The sequence below is a fragment of the Ursus maritimus genome, unplaced genomic scaffold, assembly GCF_017311325.1.
Source record: "Ursus maritimus isolate PB19 unplaced genomic scaffold, ASM1731132v1 scaffold_23, whole genome shotgun sequence".
Taxonomy (NCBI): domain Eukaryota; kingdom Metazoa; phylum Chordata; class Mammalia; order Carnivora; family Ursidae; genus Ursus; species Ursus maritimus.
Genome location: NW_024424786.1, coordinates 29,558,506 through 29,579,766, shown reverse-complemented (window position 1 = coordinate 29,579,766; position 21,261 = coordinate 29,558,506). Strand labels below are relative to the sequence as shown.

The following is a 21,261-nucleotide window of genomic DNA, read 5'->3' as shown; positions in this document are numbered from 1 at the left end:
CCCCCCCCCCAATAGATTGCCCAACTGGCCCAGTACATCAGAGGCTAAATGGTAATATTATTGTTCTTTTGAAGGTGATGATGATCTTGAGCCCAAACCCTGAGGATGCCCAACCATCAGGTCATCAGGGCATTCTGGGGAAGTACATTTTGATGTTTTCATAAAAAGGGAGCTTTTGAAGCATAGGACACATTTTTTTAAACCCCTACAGTTAGAGTAATGAATTTAACTAACCAAAGTAGCAACTTTTCCTTTTTGCACCAGTTGAGATTACAAAATTGAAAAGGAAAAGTATAATAATAACATGCAGTTCGGGCAGCTGATAGCATTGTACTTTGCTATTTGATGGTCTTTTCTATTGAACCCTGCCTTATTTTTCAGGAAGAGATCAGTTTTTCCTATCAGTCTATAATGAACAATTTTGGGGGACAAAACCATTGGCATTTTGATTTGTGTAATCTTTGTTAATTTTATAGAAATTAGGAGAAAATGTTATAGTGAAAAAAGATAATGATCTCTTTCCTCTGAATAAGTTCTGGAGGTTTTGTTTTTTGTTTTTGTTTGTTTTTAAGAGTAAATCTAGGGTTCTTCATTGTCAGGAATCTTAGTTTACCAGATAGCTTCTTGGAGCCCCACCCCTACAGATAGACAGAATATCCTCTGTCCACACTCACAGGCAAGAAAAGAGCACATCCAAGGGCTGTCAGCAAGAAGTGGTCTGCACTCTTGTTAGCTTTTAGTGTGCTCTGACATCTCCTATATCTTTACTCATTCTGAATTCTGCTAAAATAATCTCATTTTTCACCGTACTAGAGCTATGAGAAGATAGCAAATGTATCCTGTAAAAATCAACAAGTATATATTTTCATGAATTGAAACTTTAGTTTATCTTTTCTCTGCATGTTTATTTAATTTTATTTTTGCTGATTTTTATAGGCATCATATTTCAACCCTTAGTAACTCCTTCGGCATTTATCTCCAACACAGCCACAGTGTCACACTTAGGACATTTAAGATTGCTACGGGGTGCCTGGGTGGCTCAGTCGTGAGTTCAAGCCCCATGTTGGGCATGGAGCCTACTTTAAAAAAATTTCCAATCCATTGTTTATACTTTTGCAGAATACGATAAAATGAATTACTAGAGAAAAGAAACTTTAAAAAAGCATGTCTTATTAGGTTTATCTTATTAGGTTTAACAGACAAAATTACTTTGTCACATTTCTATAAAAGTTTACACATGTTTGCTCTCAGTTTTTGTACTAACCTGACCACATATCAATAATAGTTTACAGGTGAGCATGGGTCATGAACTGTACTTTTGGGTAGCTCTAATCTCGTACTTATACTTCCCTAATAAGCAACCATTATGTTCTCTAAAAGCCTTTTTATTTTTAATCCAGGATCCAGTCAAGGATCACACACTGCATTTGGTTGCCTTTTCTCTTTGATATTTAACCTACGACAGTTTCATGGCCTTTTTGGCGGCAGGAGGTGGGGGCGATGGATGGGAATATTTCATTTGTTGACATTTTTGAAGAGTCCAGGCCAGTCGCAATACTAAATGCCTTGCAGTTTTATCTGGTTGTTTCTTCATGATTAAATCCACATTAAATGTTTTTTTGGCTTAAAGTACATCGTGCCTTCATCACAGCAGGGCACATCATGTCCATTTGTCGTTAGTCATTCGTGATCATTGATCATTGGTTGGGATAGTGTCTGTTTAGTTAGTTTTTTAAGTGCTGTAGGTCTGCATTCTGGATGATAGAATCATATAATTGCTCTGTTCAGTTTAACAAACATCCGTGAGAGCTACCAACTTCCAAGCAATGGAGTGCAAAAACGAGTAAGACCTAGAGTCTCTTGTTCTCAAGGCACAGACAGCATAGAGGAGACAGTTGTTTAAACTACAAATTGAAGGATAAAATAGATCATGGTACATACCATCATAGAGTTATAAGCAGGGTATTCTGCAGAAACAAAGAAAGGAGAGATTAATTCTGAGTAGGGGATTAGGGAAGGCGTATGTAAAAAATGGTGTTTTTTTCTGGGTCTTCAAGAATGGGTGAGGTTTAGACAGGTAGGAGAGGTGCTGGGTGGAAGGGAGGGGACAATTTAAGCAAAGGTGCAGAGACAAGTAAAAGCATTTCAGGTTCCAGAAATAGTGAATAATTTGGAGTAAAGGAAAGGATATAGTGGGAGATGAAATACAGTTGTTAGAGGCCTTTAATGCCTCACCTAGGAGTTTAGGCTTTATTCCATAGTTACTAGGGAGAAGACATGGGAAATTTTAAGCAGAGAAATGACATGGTGAGATCCCATTTTTGAGAAAGACTGTTCCGTCAGCAAAGGGATCTATCTGCTCTTAGATGGGAAAGATACCAGTTAGGAAGATGTTATAAATTGTCCTAGTAAGAGGCTTGAATTACAGTAGTGGGACAGAAGTACAAAACCGTGCAGGAACTAATTAGATGTAAAGCGTGAGGGGGAGGATGGAGTGAACATGCCTAGGATTCCCAGCTTGAGCTATTAGGGGGTTATTAAGATGGGAAACTGCAAGAGGGGGGAAAACAATGTTGAGTTTCATCTTGAGCAGGCCGAATTTGAGGTGTCAGTGAGACATTAAGATAGAAATGTCTGTCATAGGATTAGAAGGGGGTTCCAAGAGAGGCCAGAGTTAGAGACAGATTCATTGACCTAAAATATGTCCCAGGCACTGCACTAGGTACTTTATATAGTGTTAACCTCATTTAATTGTCACAGCAGCCCTGTGAAGTATATACTGTTATTCCCATTTAAGAAGTGAGTAAACTGAGACTGAAGTTAATTAACTTGCCTGAAGCCAGCTAGTCATACAGGCCAGAATTCTTTCCAGGGTATGTGGTCTTCCATTGTTCCGTGGAGATAATTACAGCATTGAGATTGACTGTAGCTACCCAGTGAATAAGTATAGAGCAGGAAAGAAAGGGGCCTGGACTAGAAACTTGAAAAGCATCTGAATATAAGAAGATCTAAACTTAAAGGAGCTTTCAGTGCCATGGAAAAGAGAATCAAGACAATAATGACAGATGAGCAGAGGGTTCCAGGAAGAGCATGATCAGTGGTGCAGCGGCACAAAGAGGTCAAGAAAGACAGAGATAGTGTTTGAGGGAAATTGACAGATGATCACGTAAGAGTGAGTAGAAGGCGGGGGTAGAGACAGCATGAACTCAGGCTCCGGTGGTAATGAGCAGCTCAGGAGTAGGGATTGTCAGGGTCAAAAGGAAGAGGAGGTCTAGGGCAAGGAAGAACATAATGGAAGTGGTTTACCCTGGGTCCCAAGATGCGTAGAAGGTACTGAAGCTATGATTGGCTGATAGCCTGGAAGTCTATACAAAGTGAAGGGCCTAGAGTGTGCATGTTGCTTCTAATTTTTGTGCATAACGTTTAAAGGTTAATATTACACTAGGGCGCCTGGGTGGCTCAGTCAGTTAAGCATTTTATTCTTGATTTCAGCTCAGGTCGTGATCTCGGGGTCCTGAGATCGAGTTCCACCTCAGGCTCTGTACAGGGCATGGAGTTGGTTTGGGATTCTCTCTCTCCCTCTCCCTCTGCCCTTCCCCCTGCTCGTGTGCACATGCATGCACACTGTCTCTCAAATACATAAATAAATAATAAAATATTTTTAAAAATTTGTGTTATACTAAAGAAGCTTTTGGTATTCCTGTTTTGATGGGTTGCATATACAGCTTTAAAATTAAAAGAAGGCAAGAATTAATAGTAATGCCTTTATTTTTAAAGTCAATCAGTAAATAAAAACTGCTCTAAAACTCCCCTCTGCCAAACTCATGGACATCCACATTTTTTGCTTTGGGGAAATTGTTAGCTAAAGACATTGCCTGAAATAACATCTCTATTCTGAAGAAGTCAGAGAAGAAAAAGGATCTCAGCCAAAACTCTTTCATGAATTTAGAAATGAAAAGCAATGTTTAGTACCAAGTGAGAGATGTCATGAAATACTAGACTTCAAGAGCCAGAAGATATCTTAGAAATCTCCAGCCTTCTTATTTCAACAATTGGTTCATTGAATGCTTCTTGAACACCCTATCGCTACCTAGGCTGAAAAGTGAAGTTATCAGTTGAGACAGTCCATTCTTGTCCTCAAGGAGCTCTAAGTCCAGTGGGAAGTTCAAAACGCCCAGTAACTCCATTAAGAAATTTAGCGAAGTTGCTTAAATATTTGTTAGATGAATGAAAAAAAAATCCATATTTCAATTGATATCCTCAGGCCACAGGGTTTTCAGATTAAGTGATTATATAATCTAATACAGCTATCACATGCTTTCCTAATAAAATTAATATTTAAAAAACAAAAAATTTCGTGATGAAGGGGAAAGAGAACCATAATTCAGTGGGCGCCCATTTTTTTTAGGTACTGTACTGATTACACACTTCATTTTCACCCTTCAAGAAAGAGAAGGAGAATGAACAGCAGACAGAGAGAAAGACAGAGTTTTTTATACAGAAGAGACTGATGCTTATTTATAGTCGGAGGGGAAGGAGCCAGTGAAGAGAGAGATACTGGGCACTATCTGGTTACTTTTATTGCTCCAGTGCACCCAGCAAGTCAGCCTTACAAATCAACTAATCATTATTACCCCTCATCCCCTGGGTTAGGGTGGGAAGCTAGTCAGGGGAGGGGGACAGTAAACTTCCAAAATAAAAGGTAAAGAGAGGTACAAGCATAAATTTATTTTGACTTCTTGTTCTCTAATTCTATGGGCCACGGCTTTGCACACTGGCTTAGGAAATCTGCTATTTGTTTCTTCCGGAGCCAAAAGTATTTTTATTTTTGTTTTACGATTATTGCTGACTTGTAGTATTATAAATTACCAAAAGATGAGACCCAAAAAAACATACTCCAAAGTCAAATATAATTTAATTTTGAGTTATCCACACCACTATTCCCAGCACTGTTGTAAAGCAGAAAGGAATGTAGGCATTAGAGTCAGAAGACAAAGATCTGAGTCCTGTGTCTGTCACATAGCAACGTAATTTTGGACAAATCATTAAATCTCTTTGAGCTTCACTTTAGTCTTCTTTAAAATAAGTAGGTTCCCAGGATTTTTGCGAGGCACAGATAACATGCACGTAAAAGAAAAGGCTTTGTAAACTGTAAGGTCAGTTATACTGACAGGATGCTGACATTTTTTAAACAGTTGTGTATCTGGGACTGGTACTATACCTGTTTCCAGATGACTTAATCATTGAATTATTAAGTCTCCATTATTAATTTTCCTTACACATACTCCAGGGTCTGCTTTGTGGATATGGGCATAGATCTGGAGAAAGCATTAGTTTTTGTCTTAAAAGATTATTTTTATTCCTGCAACTGACTCTCAAACCAGGTGTATTTTTTGCCGTCTTAGAAAGTGATCTATTTTTAAGTGACTGAACGAATGTTCCTCAGACATCTCTAGATTTTTTTATTCTTTCTGGACTAGAAGTAGGAATGGTTTCTTGTTGGAACCTGACCAATTTGGGATATTTATTTAATGAAAATGCTGAAGTCTGAAATGACTCATTGTAAAGTTAAACTTCTTTCCCTTGATTATAGTGACTGATGGTCCATCTCTACTTTCAAAGAAACCCTGAGTACCGAATTGTATCCGCCCAGAAAAATGCAAGGTGGTGGAAGAGTTAACACTAGATGAAATGCCCTTATCCTCCGGGGTCACACATTCTGGGTCAAAAGACAAATGCATGCATTTAAAACACTTAATAAGGAGAATCCTTACTGTACGTTGGTTAAAAGCATGGGCTCTGGAACCAGACTGCCCGGAGTTAGAATCCTGCTTTTTCTGGCTCTGCCACTTAACTGCCTTTGGAACCTTGGGAAGTTACTTAACTTTTCTGTGCTTCAGTTTTTCCATCTGTAAAATAAGATACCAACAGTACCTATCTTACAAGAATCGCTTTGCAGATTAAATTATATAATACATAGTTAAGGTGCTTAGAACTGTGCCTGCTAGTAAGTACTCTGTAACTGTTTTTGGCTACTATTACAGTTATATACGTATATGTTAAATTGTATGATTCAGACATTTGGTGAAATAGGCTTCCACAGATCATTCTAGGCAGAAAGAGTGAAGGAAAGTTTTATAGAGGAGGTGGGACTAACCAGAACCCTCAAGGGTGGATGGACAAACAGAGGCAGAGGAGTGAAAGAAAGGATACTTCAGGCCCAGGAGCCATCATCAACAAAAGCTTCAAAATGGAAGCCAATTTGTTTAAGTCCACTGAGCTGCGAAGAGACGGATTTTGTCGAAGGATCTAATTAAGATGGAGGGAGAATATGGGTCAGATCAGTGGTGGGATGAGAGTGGATAGGTAGATAAGATTATTAGGCTGAAAATAGCATTTTTCAGTTTGCGTTCACATTTATTCACTTAAATTTCACTCTTCAGAATATTTATGTAAGAGAAATAGACACTATGTTATTATTGTTATTATTCGTATTTTTATTTTACAAATAGATATACTGGAACTCAGAGAGACATAACTTGTCCAGCAGCACAAGGTTTTCATACTCTAAACCCAGCCCCATTTCATCATATCTTACTATTTCTTTTCCTTGACTAGATACACAAGTAGATTTGACAGTCAACCTAGCTGGTCAAGGGAGGCTCTTTCCCCATCTTCTACCGTTGAATCCTGGAGTATCTTCTAGGCCATTGACATTTTTCTAGTGAGGCAAATCCGGGTCAAGATGGGATATATCATCCATTTCCTGACTCCATCAGGAGAGGAAGAGAGGAGTTTAGATTAAATTTAGCTAATCTTTTCAGAATGCAGGCCATGTAAGGTTCATAGTGGCCCAGGTATGCTTTACAATATGGAACTCCCCTCTGTACTTTCTTTGATAAGGACACACATGCATACACAGACACACACATACAAAGAGAATTTCCGTGTCCTCGAAGATCCCACAAAGGTTGCTAAATTTGATTGAATAATCATCTAAACATTATTATATATTATGAGTCTAATATTGACATGGAAGAGTGTAAGGGAGAGATGTGTAAACAAATGCACAGTGCGGAGGAGATGCCAAAGTCTTAAGAAGTTAACATTTCCACTTAGAAGATGGAATAGTTTTGCAGGTTACCTTCCTGAACTTCACTTTACGTGAATTCCTACGTACTAGTGAGTAGAAAACAGTGAACACATTTTACTTGAAGTTCCTGTATGTTCTTACCTAGAGCGTGGTAATCCCAAGAAGTGCAAAAGAAGAAGTAGAAGCAGATACGCTGTCGGGCAGGTAAATGACACAGTAACACTGATCACTGTGCCAGGGCCTGTACCTTACGAGAGACTGACGTTCCACGGAGGCGCAGAGTGGAGAAGCCCATTATCCTGAGATCTGCAAATGATAAAAATAAATAACTTTTGTGGAAATTAAAGAAAGGTTATTTCCATTGTTAGGTTATGGGAAGGGTCCACATCTTTTTTTCTTATCAATTTTTGGTTTATTTATTTATTTTTTTAAAGATTTTATTTATTTATGTGACAGAGAGACAGCCAGCAAGAGAGGGAACACAGCAGGGGGAGTGGGAAAGGAAGAAGCAGGCTCATAGCGGAGGAGCCCGACATGGGACTCGATCCCAGCACGCCGGGATCACGCCCTGAGCCGAAGGCAGATGCTTTAACGACTGCGCTACCCAGGCGCCCCCAATTTTTGGTTTAAATTATGTAACTAAATCAAAATTATAATGGATTTAATATTCATGATAGCAGTTTATTTTTAATGTGAAGAAAGTTAACAGTAAAACTATGATGAAAGGTAGTTGTAAGTATCTTCTGCAAGGTGCCACCAATTCCTGGCTTCAGAGCTCTACCTGGGCTCCGTGAAAGACCAGGTCCCTTCTTCATCTCTTAGAACCTCATCATCACTTGACGTGTTTCTAGGCACATGGTAAGTACACAGTGAGCTAGTGTTGATAGATGAGACACTCACATCACAGTCATAAGAAAAATCACTTTTTTGATTAGTCACTCCAGATTTAAGTGTTTTTGTAACAGAATCATTTGTAGAACAACATTGCAAGATAGCTTTAAAGATTAAAACTTTAAGTAGATAACTTTAAACCTATTAAATAAATAATAGGTATTATTGTTTTTTTTTCATTTTTATTGACTGGATGTTGTTTTGAATTTGACTTTGCATTTTTCTGAGATCCTTGAAAATATAAATTATTAGTACACATTGATTAATATTTTGTGCCTTTGAAGAATAGAAATATTCCCTTTAAGTGAGGATTGCTCATCTTAAAATATTTTTGTGCCGTTTTTATTGTAGACAAGTTTACCACATTCTTATAGTAGGCATTCAAGATAGTACACTTTATTAGTACAAGTGTATATATATTTTTTTAAACGAGGTTTTGACCAATTGAATAGATTGTAGCAACCTGGAGTAAACTAGATTCAGTTGAAATCTCACTGATCCCACTAGATGGCGTTAATTCATTAAGTGATAACTCCATCCTCTACCTGAGGCAGACAGCCTCCTCTGTGGCTGAACTGATTGTGAGTATCTTTAGAGGTTGAGTGTAGTGATAAGTTCTTAGACTCCTTGCTATTTACGTAGAGTGATTTGTGGAGGTTATTTGGAAATATGAGGAAGATCAGAAGGCTGAGAGCAGATTTATTCAAACTAAAAAACCGTAATCTACAGTATCTTGTTAGGTGCTTGTTAATTCTAGCTTTGACTTAGCCTTTGCCCTAATTGTGTGTCCTGCNGAAAGATTCTGAACTTACTGTTTTCTTATAGTTTATTACCCTGTTATCATACTTCTTGTTTGGCTTCTGGAAACATTGGAAAACAATTGAAAATGGGAAGCAGTTACTCCTTAAAGCTCATAGTTTATAACAGATTTAATTTTTAAATCATTTGGTTCTTATTTATAGGAATTGGATCAACTGTGATCCATTGTAGGTTATTCTGGTTCTTTAGTCATAAATGCAAAATAAAATGAACATCCGAATTCTTTAATTCTTTCTTGTCTGAATTTGAAGTATTTATTATCTATAAAGACCATTTTATGCTATGTATTAGTCCATTTTCAAAGTTTAAAAATTGTGCTCTACCACAGTCATTTGTAGCCTCTAAATTATTAAGCTATTTTATTTATGCTTTATTTCTTTCTCTTCTTTAGAGTTCTGAAGTGAAATTTTTTAAAGAAATGATTAATATATTTCACATGCAAAAAAGTCATTCCACATTTCATTAGAAGTGATTTTTTTTCTTTATGATCAGATTCATACAGCTAGAGTAAAATTGTTTCAAAATTGATGGGATGATCTGTCTTGAACCGTAGAGCCTTAATTGTGCTACAAATATTATTATTTTATTCATTGCCCATGGGGAGTAAGTGGTTGGTGCTGATGGTTCCCTTAATGTTTATTTAACTATTCCAGTGTGAGGCAGTTCGGATTCCTTGGTTAAAAAGATTGCCAATAGTTTCATTCACTGGTTGTAATGAAAGCTGAGAACAATCAAGGTCTTTTGCCAATACAGTCAAAATGACCTCTTTTATAAGTCAGAACAGGAAGGTCTAAATATTTGGTGCCCATTAATCAAATTAATTTCTCAAATGAGGATTTTGCTTTTGCTTAGGATCTGAGAAAGCTTTAACCAAAAAACAGTAACAGCTTAAGGTTATCTTAGGAATGTAGTATAAACAAGGCATAAGTAGTTTGTGCCTTATGAAAATAAGCTCATTTCTTTCTAATCATACCTTATGCACATATTTGTACTTACGCATGTCATACAGGCACGTATTAAAATTTAACTGCATAATCTCACTTTCCATATTCAGAGAAGTTTCTGAGGACAGAGAAATCCTATTGTAAAGGGGCAAAGTAAACATTGTTGCAAAGCACTTGAGCTCATCTGCTTGCCTGTGTTTCTTTTTTGGAAGTAGACATAGGAAAGAAGAAGAAATTTTGTGTATGCAGGTGTATGAGAATAGTGAAAGAGAGAGAGAGATCGTCTTTTCAGGAGACATTAACTCTGTTTTACAAACAGATCTCTGGGTAAAAAGTCCCTTAGTCTTGAGACAGTTTAGTGGAACACTCTCCAGTCCTGGCAGCATATAGCACTCACCCACAGTAGAACTTGAGTACTGTAACAAAATAAATACTTCTGTGCCCTGCAAACCAATGTGAAGGAAAATGAGTTTCTGTTGGATAAGAGGTCAAATGAGCACAATTCTTTAAAACTGCTATGTTGAAAAAAAAAAGATATAGGATATTCTATTATAGCCACGGATCAAATATTTTAGTTTATGAAATGTCATCACTTATATGTTTTAAGTAGCTTTTAATATAATCTTAGAACAAAGGTTTCCTTCTCCTCTGCCCCTCATCCCCAATGTCTCGTCTTTCTTTTTTTCTTTTTATTGAGGTACAGTTGACATATAGCATTAAATTGATTTCTTATTTCTTGCCTATTAAAAGTGAAATCCTTTTCCTTTAGTCAAAAATAGAAATTTTTTGCTGTGTCCGAGGCATCTCAGATTGAATCAGTCTCTGGTACAGTGGCACCGTCCACAAAGTCAGACCATTTCCAAGAACGCTGGCTGTTGTTCAGGTCTCTTTTGCATTGAGGTATTTCATTTCTATGAAGATAAAATCTGATGAAATGTCTTACCATATAAATAATTTGGTGATTTTAAGAATTTTAGGGAAATAAAGTTTTAAAAATTTAAGTGAAACAGGATGAGAAAAAGGGAGGGGAAAACTTTAATCGTTGGTATGTCTTTTTAATTTTCTACTTTGTGACTCCATTAAAAAAAGAAACCAACTCTGTAATTTTGAAGCAGAGATTCTGAAATTACCACTTTTCTAAAAATACCACTTACAGCTGAAACTTAATATATCTAAGCATTTTAGTTCTGGGGATGATACATATTTTCATAAAGATGTATTTCCAAATGGAAATAGCACTGAGGCTTCTGAAATAGGGAACCTTTCCAAAACAGGCTTGTGGTTGCCTGGGTGAGGAATATTAGGTTGCAACACTCAAAAAGGAAATCCTGGCATAGGAAGCAATTGATGAAGGGCAAATATCCAGAGTCTAATGAAGCTTTTACAGGGGCTTGTGTGGGCCTGCATGCAAGCCCTCGCCAGTACCTCTCAAATTAAATATCGTGAGCTCCACAGTGTGCTGAGCCATGCTTATCCTTCCATCTTTGCTTCTGTTCTACATAATATATCATTCTTATTTTTAATCTTCTGTAAGTACTAGTCATCATCCCAGGGAGAATTGCAGCCTTTTCTCACTCTGCCCTTCGTGAACATGCCATTACAGTAAAGGGCAGCAGGGCAGCTTTATGGTGTTTGGAAAATCAAGTTCATCAGCATCTTTAGACCATCCGTTTATTATTTGGTGTCATTATTAGGACTAGGAATACTGAATATTTTATAACTCTAATTTTGTGAAAGATTTTCTCTCTTTTCTTGGAGCGCGGTCGGGTAGAGAGGTATATTATCCTCATTTTGTAACAGAGGAAACTAATCCTGAAGAGAGGCTGAGTGAAGACTAGAGTCACATGGATGGGGTGAAAGGAAACCAGCATCGTGGTTGGTAAAGTTTTTCACCTTCGGTGCAAGCTTTTTCCACGTACAGCAGTAGAGGTACAGTGCGTTCCAGGCTATTCTTGTTTAAATGGAACTCTTCATATACAGATTTTCTTTTCAAAACAAGAAACATCTGAGTTATAAAAACGTTCGACCCAGGGAATTATTCTGGCCCTGCCTTTACAAACGTCTCCTATCTCGGAATCTCTCAAAATAATTTTTAAATGGTTTTATGCCACTTAGGCGAAGAAGAAAAAGTCACAGAAACAGACGTACCTGATTGTGCAAATCCAAAAGAGTTGAAACTCCTAGTATTGAAGCTTTAGTAAAATTTCCGCAGCAGATACATATTTATTAAACTAATTCGTTTTAATTAATTTGACCTGTGTTTTAAGTCACACGGTACCATCGATCTACCTAATGTTGAGAACGTGAAGGTTTTTTTTGTTTGGGGGACCTCCATTATTACAAGTATGAACTTTTGGGAAGAAAGGACCTGAACCAGGATGTGAACTAGGAACTCTATGGGGGACATTCGGGTAGGGCTCTAAACTCCCTGAAATATGTGCAAAACGTGTGTATATGTTCATGCACATATGACATTTTGGGGGGCAGGCTTCATAGTTCTTCATTATGATCTTAAAAGGGTGAGTGATACCCCTTTACCCCACTGGTAAGATCGATGATCTAAATCCATTCTTCTATAAGGTTTGAATAATAAAACATTTTATTTTTCCCCTCAAATGAAGAGGACCATATGTGAAATACCTTTCTTCAAAATAGTGCTTTAAAAGCCAGGAGTGTTTGCTGGGGATTGTTCTCAAATAGGTCATAATTTATAAATGGTAAGAGATACGGTAGATTACTCTTGCATTCTGTTGGAAAGTTAATCAATTTCATAAGTTGTAGTAAGTACGAGTTACAAATTAGTTCCTTTCTGAAACATTAGCCATTTCACAATTATTTTGAGGACTAAGTACTCTAGTTATAAAAGCCAAACATAGAAACAAATCTTGAGGATGGAGCAAAGGAAAAATTCGCTCAAAGGAGCTCAACTCACCATTAAAACCCAGCCAGTGTGCCAGATTGTAATGATTTGAATCACTAATGAAATTCATGTTATTTGAGAGGGAATTTTTTTAACATTAAGTGAGGTAGTAATTTTCCAGTAGTCAAATTTAATGAAAACATTTACTCATGTAAATTGGAGCTTTATTTTTGTATATTAGTTTTACTGTTTTATTTGTTTTTACTAAAAATAGTCACTCTTTTCTTTATATTTGCTCATGAAATCTTTCAGAACCACTTCTAGAAATGGCATCGTTTTGCCATAAGTATTTTGTTTTCTCCCCCATCTAGTTTTTATGAAGTAGTGCTAACTCTGCCTTAATTTGATTTGGCATCCCTGCAATTGAACATTTGTAAGTATCGTGTATTATGGCCCATCTGGGTTGTCATAGAAACCAAAGACCTCCATCCTCTTCCCTCTAGTTAAAAATGGAATGCAAACAGGGCTTCAAAGTGACGTTTTTCTAGTACGAGTGACAGCCCTGTGAAGTGCAGAACAGAAAGGTTTCTTATTGGTTTTATTCTCCCATGGCCTATCGTACCAGTTAACTCTGATGCGCAGCTTTTCTCTTGAAAATCTGGCAAGATACTAATGGAATTTTTAAAATGTAAGCATCAGGGGTGGGGGAAAGAATGCAGTTAATCCTCTTCCTGCTCTTTTCTTACACAAAAATGCAGTGTTGGCTAGCAATGTTTTTGTTTTCTTCTCTGTGTTATTAGCTGGTCTGTTGAAGCTGTGGGACACGTGGCGGAAGCATGGATTAGTCACCACAACTGTGACTTTCATTATTAGTCTCGTTATTTATTTCTCAGGTCAGGTGAATGTGGTTTTCTCTCATTAGAACCTACCGGCCCATTGGTTAAGTACGTGGCAGTAATTTATTAGAATAGAAATTTGTTGAAATGGCAAATCTAAGGGCCTGTCATTGGACCTGCTTCTAAATATTATAGAGCCCAAAATCCTTGACTTTGATGGGTTTTCAACTTCTCCGTTCCCTTCAGCTTCTCTAGCAGAGTGGTACATGACTTCTGTGATGTTTCTGTTCCTAAACAGCTGTGTTAATAAGTTCTGGTGTGCGATTTCAGTTGTGTTAGCAAAATACCTGGGTTTGATGGGTAAAGACATGTTCAACTGTTGGTGTGGCATTACTCAGGGTTTAGAGTGTCAAGTTCTAATTTTAACATAGGTTTTGAATTTAGAAAATGACACAAATAGGGATCTTTGTGAAACAAATAATGACAAACTGACATACAAGCTTGTATCCTAGTAGGAGTGTTTCGGAAGGGTTGGATTAAAATAACTAGAGAGTTGCACTGAATAAGTTTTTGGTCACTTTTAAGTCTACTAGTTTCCAAAAGGAAAACATAAAAATCCTTAGCATCCACAATTTGACTGTTAGCTTAGTTTCTGGTAATTGCGTACTTCCTTTAGTCCCACATCTCAACTAATGGTCATTTGTAGCAGTGAATTCAGAAGTGTTATGAGTATTCTTGGGGTGCCTGGGTGGCTTAATTGAGGGTCCAACTCTTGATTTCCGCTTGGGTCATGGTCTTGGGATTGTGGGATCGAGTCCCACGTCAGGCTCGGCGCTCAGTCTGCTTGTCCCTCACCCTCTGCTCCTCCCCCTGCTCTCTCTCTCTCTCCCTCTCTATCTCTAAAATAAATAAAATCTTTAAAAAAAAAAAGGAATTTCTGTGAGCATTCTCATATATTGATGAGAGAGACCCAGCAACTCCTGGTAGAGTATAAGTTAAGGTAGTCTCACTGCTGTCCTATCTAAAGGTAAGAGAATGCAGTTTCCAAGTAACACTCTATTCCTTGGCATATAGTGTAGAAGAGAATAATTTGTTTTCATAGCAAAGTGTGGGAAATGAGGTAGCAGTTTCTTCTCACCAAACATGTTGCTTTCTTCTTTAAAGTCTGCTGTCTTTGCTCATGATTTGATGGTGCCGTTTGTTTTTTGGTTTTGTTTTTGGTTTTTTGCAAGTATCAAGCAGTTGAGAGGGTTAACGTGCTAACCTCAACTTTACAGTCAATTTAAAAATTAGAATCTTCCCTTGATCGCTATTTTCATTTATCAGTATCTGTTTGTTTGTTTGTTTTTTTAAAAAGGACTAGGGATGTTGCTGGTTGTTGAGTAAATGTCATATTGCCACCAGCCTTGCAGAAGGTTGTGACTTTGCCTTAGCACGGAGGAACAGGACAAGCATTTCTATTCACCACGACTATGACTCATCCTCAGGAGAAAAGTTAAGATGTTTGTGTACGGTGGAGAGAGTAGGGCCTTGAACGAAATGCAATGTGATGAACTTCTCACCCACTAGAAGACAGAAATTCTCATGCAGGTATCAGTCTCTCTCTCATCCCTCTGCTTTAGTTGCTAACAAGCAATGTAATATGTGCTTTCTTCCGACCTGTGTTTTTAGGTATATTTCTGCGCAGTTCTTCCTCCTCTAAACACCAATCTAGAAGCTCTTCGGCTCCTTTTAAATTATATATTTTTCGAGTCCTCTACAGATAGATTTTAAGATTTCCTTTCTAAAAATAGACATGCATTTTTCAAGTACATGTGTTAGAAACAAGATAGGTTAATTCTACATTCAGTTCTCAAAGAACAGTCTTCTTAAATGTAAAGAATAAAGCCCAGTGGAAGTATATATGTCTTTCATTGGGCACATATTTGTTTCTCTTAATATTAAGGGACCTGTAATCAATCACTAGCATCTAAATTTGCTGTACTCCATTTCCCCAAAGTAATAATTTTTAATTATTATTAATAGCCTATTTTTGTTTTTCTCCCCCCAAAATTTCCTTGGGTTTAGCATTGCTCAAAATGTATACTCTCCCAGGTTTGATCTTGTCCTCTTCGTGTGGTTTCCCTTTCTCTATTGCTCGCTCTCTGTTTACATATTTTCTAAAAATCTTCTGATAATTTTGCTTATTAATACTCCATAAGAAATGTTATAGTTCTTTTGCATATGCATCTTCTATTTCCTGAAGTACCTATATAAACCTCTTAAAGAATTTAACTTTTTAATGTTATAACCACAACAACTAATGCAATACTATATACTCTGTGGGTATGTTCAATAAATATTGTCTTCAAACCTTGTACTGCTCTCCATCCTATTCATGGTCCTAACATCCTTTCAAATCGAAGATGAGAGAGTGATTAGCAAAGTACATGGAAAACAACAAGCAAATTTCAGAGGATGTTCCAAGAACCTTTTCTAATGCTGCTTTAAATTTGTGTGCTAATCACACAGATGGAAACCCATCTATGAATAAGTTGCCAGTCTTTAAAACAAGGAAGGCCAGAACGGTTTGTATTTACAGTTCATGCCCTTGTCCTCTGGGATTCAGTAATCTTTTTAGCCTCTCGCCACGTAGTGCATGTATATTGCTGAGTAGTACGCTGATTGCTGCTGATGGTACTAAAATGTTTTGATAGGAGCAGGAATATGCTGCCACCTTCCTCATGAGCCCAGCGTTCAGAGATGACCTGTTTGCACGTGGGTCTGTGGTGTATCATTTTTTTGTACAGGAGCAGTAGAATAAGGTCTGACTCCAGTTGATTGAAGTGGTAGCTTTAGATTCCGATAAGAGGACCTATTGCTGGTGAGGGAGGTTGAGATTGCAGAATGCGTTTGCAGCGCGAGGCAGGTCCGCCCAGCAGCAGGTTGATTTGCACCGTGAGACAAGCAGTGCGTAAACAGATGGCCCAACAATGAGTCAGAGCGACAGGTCCCGAGCAGGTAGATTGGCTTTTGCCTGATTCTTAACGTGGTTATAGAGAGTGGAATTTTAATTTGTCTGCCACTCTTAAAACTGAAAAACAAGTACTTAGTGAATGAAATTCTATTCACTGGGAAATGAAAAATATGCATGATCAGGCAGAGGAGAAATCCGATTGTCACCCGGATCTGGACATTGAGAAACCAGCGTTTTCAGGAGCTGCTTCCTTAGGCATGGGTTGGTTTTATATTTTGGCACGTAGTCATTCAACATCATTATGCTGAATGCTTCAGCGTGTAACGTGCAGCAAGAAAATATTAAAATTTTATCACTGGTATTGGGTTTTAAAGAATTATGAACTATTTAGTTGGAAGCCCAGATCTGATACTTGGGTTAAGAAAGCCTTTTTAAAAAGGATACTGTGGTGGAAAGTATGATAAAAACACACAGTAATGTAAGTTTGTAATGGTATTAAGCAAGAGAAAAATATTAATGGAAAAAATCCTTTAGTTTCATACATAAGGTATAGAAAAAAGGAAGAGTGTAGCAGAATTTCCAGATCTAGTCGTCCATCTTCAGAATGTAAATGTAAACAATCATTTCCCTGCCCAGCACTTTCAGAAGTCTACTAAGCATCTCATCAATTTTCAAAAACAAGATTTTTCTGTAGTTTTATGGCTCTAGAACAGTGTTTTAAATGTAACATTTGATGAAGGAACTACTGTACCACTTGAGTTCCTCTGCTTTAATTCTCTGATTGTCGGGTTACACTGGTTATAAACCAACATCTTCAGTATATACGTTCGCCAAAGAAAGTGAGGTAGTAGTGAGTAGCATTGTCAGGATACCTGTTGACCTTCCCTTGGTCACTGTGGTTAGGAGATGTACCCAGAACCACAAACTAACCTGATGGAAACCTTATTCTGAGATGTGTGAGAACTGGGAATGCCACTAGTTAAGGCAGAGGTATAAATATAGCTACCTTTTGTTTCCCGAATAACTGGGATCCTATTCAAGATTAATTGTGCCAGCACCTACTTCCCAAATTGGCTTTCGTTTTATCTGCTCAAGCATGTAACACCTAGCCTTTGCTCAGGGTAGAAGCAGCACTAATCTACCTTTGTGTATATGGAAAGTAGTGTTCTGGGTGCTACATTAAAAACTCCAGGAGAATGCACTATTAATGGAATAGGTCTCTTTCTCTCTCAAAAAGGGAAATCATTTATGTGGCCACTGTCAGGAAGGATAGAGATAGACTTAGTGCTCATTCTTAACCTTTTTTTTTTTTTTTTTAAATGAGTTACCGAGAGATAGGTAAGGAGAAATACTTGAGCATGTGAATTACCTTCACAACATGCAGCTTGTAGACATCAGTGTGGTCTAATTGTAATATAGATCGCCCTGTAAGCTTTAGTATTCTGAGTACAGTTCTTATAGGATACCACATTATCACAGGTAAGAAAAATAATAATAAATTTGGGGTTATCGTATTATAAAGATTATCAGAAGATTTTCAGATCACTTCTGGTTTAAAGAATCTCCCATCATCTGTTTGCTCGTTGCAAGCTTTACGTTTTCAGTTTGTTTTTGTCCACACATGTATAATTGAGCTGAATGTGTGTGCCAGGAAGGGGCTGTGGGGCTGCGTTGAGCTTCTGCTTAAGTCTGCAGTATTCAAGTGTTCCTTTTGTTGCATGTGCTGGTCTTGCAGACTCTGTAGAGCCTTATCAAATGCAGCCAGTTGGTGCTGCTGGTCTGAAAGCACAGGGGAGCTCTCATGTGGAAGGTTAATGGAGTGTAATTATAAAGAAAAATGAACTGCTCAACCACTCTATCTCACTCTACCTGCACCAAGAGTGACAAGTGCTCTGATCTTTTATAAACCCTGGAGCAGAGGTTTAACTATCTAAAATTATGACAGTATAACTGTCACACAAACAAACACCCTGTGAAGTATAGGTATGCACCCCTGCATCGGAATGATTCCTTCCTGTTACAGGGTGTCTCCATTGGGGAAGGAGCACCTTCAACCACCAAGAAAAGCTGCATGTTAAACATTGTACTTCCGTGTCACTTCTTTTCCAGTCAATTTCTTCCATTTTCTTTTCCTAAATATCTTTATCCCCTCTGATTAGTGGCAAGGCTGACAGCCTGCACACAAGTAGGTCCATTCCACTGTATCCATCAGACGACAGATATCCTGCTTTCTCCAAGAAGGTCCATCCTACCTGCCCTCACAGCCATCCTTGAATCAGCTGGGTTCTTTTAAAGGGGATGGAAACAGTCACCTCTCCCCATTCTCAGCACCTAGACAGAGTAGGCTGTAGGAAGCTCAAGGACCACCCGGCAGGTCTTTCTCCCAGGAGCTACATGTAGTGTAAAAATGACACACATTTCTGCAGGCTCAAGATGGAGTTCGATCCTTATGTACTTCGGTTGAAAATATCACAGGAAATATTTAGTAAGGAAAATTGCAGCTGGGAGAGACAAGGACAGAGAAGGTCCAAGGAGACATTCAAAGGGTGTGATGACTAGACAAATCTGTGTTACTAGTGTGTCACATTGCCAGTGAATGTTGCAAAGTCGTCCTGCTGCTGGAACGGCTGAAGGGTAAGCAGAGCTGGATTAATTTAGTGCTCTTGCCAGCTCAGCATAGAGTTGAAATAAGGTGTTGCAGAACCATGCAACAACAAGGAAACCCCCGACACCTTGTTCTTACCAAGTCTGAAACACGGCCACTCTTGGCGAGGCCGTGCTGCCTGCTGAGATAAGTAAATGCAGCATCACATCCATTAGGCCTGTGGAGACTAAGCAGAAGTGATGGCTGTGTCACTTGCACAGCAGTCTTATTGACTGAGCCCTGGTCTTGCATGATAGGTGGGGGAGGGGCAGCCAGGATTCCGCGTAGCAGCTCTGGAATTGGGGAGGTTGATTTTAAAACCTCTCCCTGTGGTTTATAATGTTATTTCCCCAGCCCCTTTGCATATGGGTTTTGATCATCTGTGCTCTATTTTAAAAGCAAAATAGCTGTATGGTTTTTATGGCAGAAGGGTAAATCTGTTACTGAGTAAAAATTTTAAATCCAGCTTTGTATTAGTGGCTGATATGTAAAGTTTGCCGTGATATACTCCTTTAAGAACCCACTGGAATCCAACATTTTACCAGTTTAAATGTTGCCAGCATCCATTCCATTTATTAAATTGAAGTCATTGTTCCAGAATTGAAGTTTTGGCTTGAGGTAGGTTAGCAATAGAATCTTAACATTGTCCATCACACTCCATAGATGAAGACACGTATCATTCTTGTTGGTTTGGCTTCAGTGTGTATCCCTGCTCTGCTGCCAGAGAGAATGTCTTTGATGACAGAAATGCAGTCTCTGGCATTTTGGAGCAAGTCATTCAGCACTGCCCCGTCCCTTTAAGAACATTCCCAGCCCTTCCAAGTGCTCAGAGCAGTTTATAGGAAACGTGCCTCAGCGTGGGCATAGGCAGTGTGATTTGCTCCGGACCGATCTCTTGAGCTGTCCATGCCTCACCTCTGGCTGTCACATTCCCAACCCTGACTGCATCCTCTGGCTTCTCTCCTGCTTGGCCCCTTCAGTTTGTTGCACAGCTTACTTCCTTGGCTTTCAACAGCCTGTCATTGTTTCCTGGCAGTTTACTGTATCTAGAGACTGATGTCCAGCAAAGGACATCTCTCCCCCTTGGCTCATCTCCCCACCCCAGTATATTCTACATTCAGTCAGTCCACTTGGATATCACCCAACCTCCTGTCAGCCCCAGAAGTGTTGGCTCAGACAAATGAGCTCCAGCTCTTTGTTCAGTGAACAGAGCTTCATTCAGACTAGTTTCCAGAGGATAAGGATTCCGTATTCTAGTGCCTATTTTACTGTTAGGTAACTGTGTAACTTCTGGTTGGCCATTGGTCACCACATGCCTCAGTTTCCCTGTCTGAATCAGTGACACCTGCTCTAATCCACCCTACGCAGTTGTGAAAATCTTATTTGCTAAGAGAGTATGAAAATTTACAAGCGTAAGGTGCTACGTACATGTATGAATGATTACTTAAGCTGAAAATATCACACCATTAGGAAAATTGTGGAAAGCGGTACCATCATTTTTCATCTAAGGTTCACTCAGAAAGTAGAATTCTTGAAAATTTATTAAATAATCCATATGTTCCTAACATGAATTCCTTTTTTCTTAATCATGTATATTAAACGATTTTGAAAAGTCTCAGTACTCAAAAACAAGAACCAGTTAAATGGCAGGAGATGTTTCTAGTGTTCTGTTTGGATTCCAAGTCTGATGATCACATTTTGCTTACTGTAATTCCCTGGACAGCTTCAACAAGGCAGTTTTCATTTTTCTGACCTCTACAATGCGGCTGTTTAAGCAGCTGCTTTCTCTAGCCCTAGAGACAGCCACAGTTCAGTGGTAGATAAACTGATTCCAGTTCATTCTTAGGTCGGTGCGACATGATGGGGAGGGGGTTAAATTATCTGTGAGGTGCTTTAAGCTATTTTGAGAAGGTCAGCACATTTCTGGGACACATTATTACTAATTTTTTCATTCTTCTGTATTTTGTTGTTTGTCACTCTCCTGTCTTCAGATATTTTATCTTAACTGTATTTTTCTCAGCGCCCATTGATTACTTGCTTTGTATGTCTGCACCTTTTCCCACGAAAGTCACATCCCAGTCCTTTTACTGTGGTAAATTTTAATTAACCAGAAAGCCATTTTAACTTTCTGGTTACCTGAAATCCTTTTTGACTTACCTCCTATTGTTGAAAATTTTTCTAAGTAATGGCTGATTCCTCTCCTAGTAACTACAGTTCA

General features: G+C 38.3%; 1 protein-coding gene across 8 annotated transcripts in view; it reads left to right on the top strand.

Annotated features, from left to right (window-relative positions):
* PHF21A (PHD finger protein 21A) overlaps positions 1 to 21,261 on the top strand; it is a 188,738-nt gene that overhangs the window by 104,943 nt on the left and 62,534 nt on the right. The window contains exon 1 of one of the 8 annotated variants that reach the window (XM_040639011.1): positions 14,889 to 15,033. The exons of the other annotated variants lie outside the window; for them this stretch is intronic. Within the exon in view, the coding sequence (XP_040494945.1) occupies positions 15,028 to 15,033 (6 nt within the window). The 5' untranslated portion in view covers positions 14,889 to 15,027. Of the gene's footprint in view, positions 1 to 14,888; positions 15,034 to 21,261 lie in introns of those variants that run through there. 8 annotated transcript variants of the gene reach the window in all.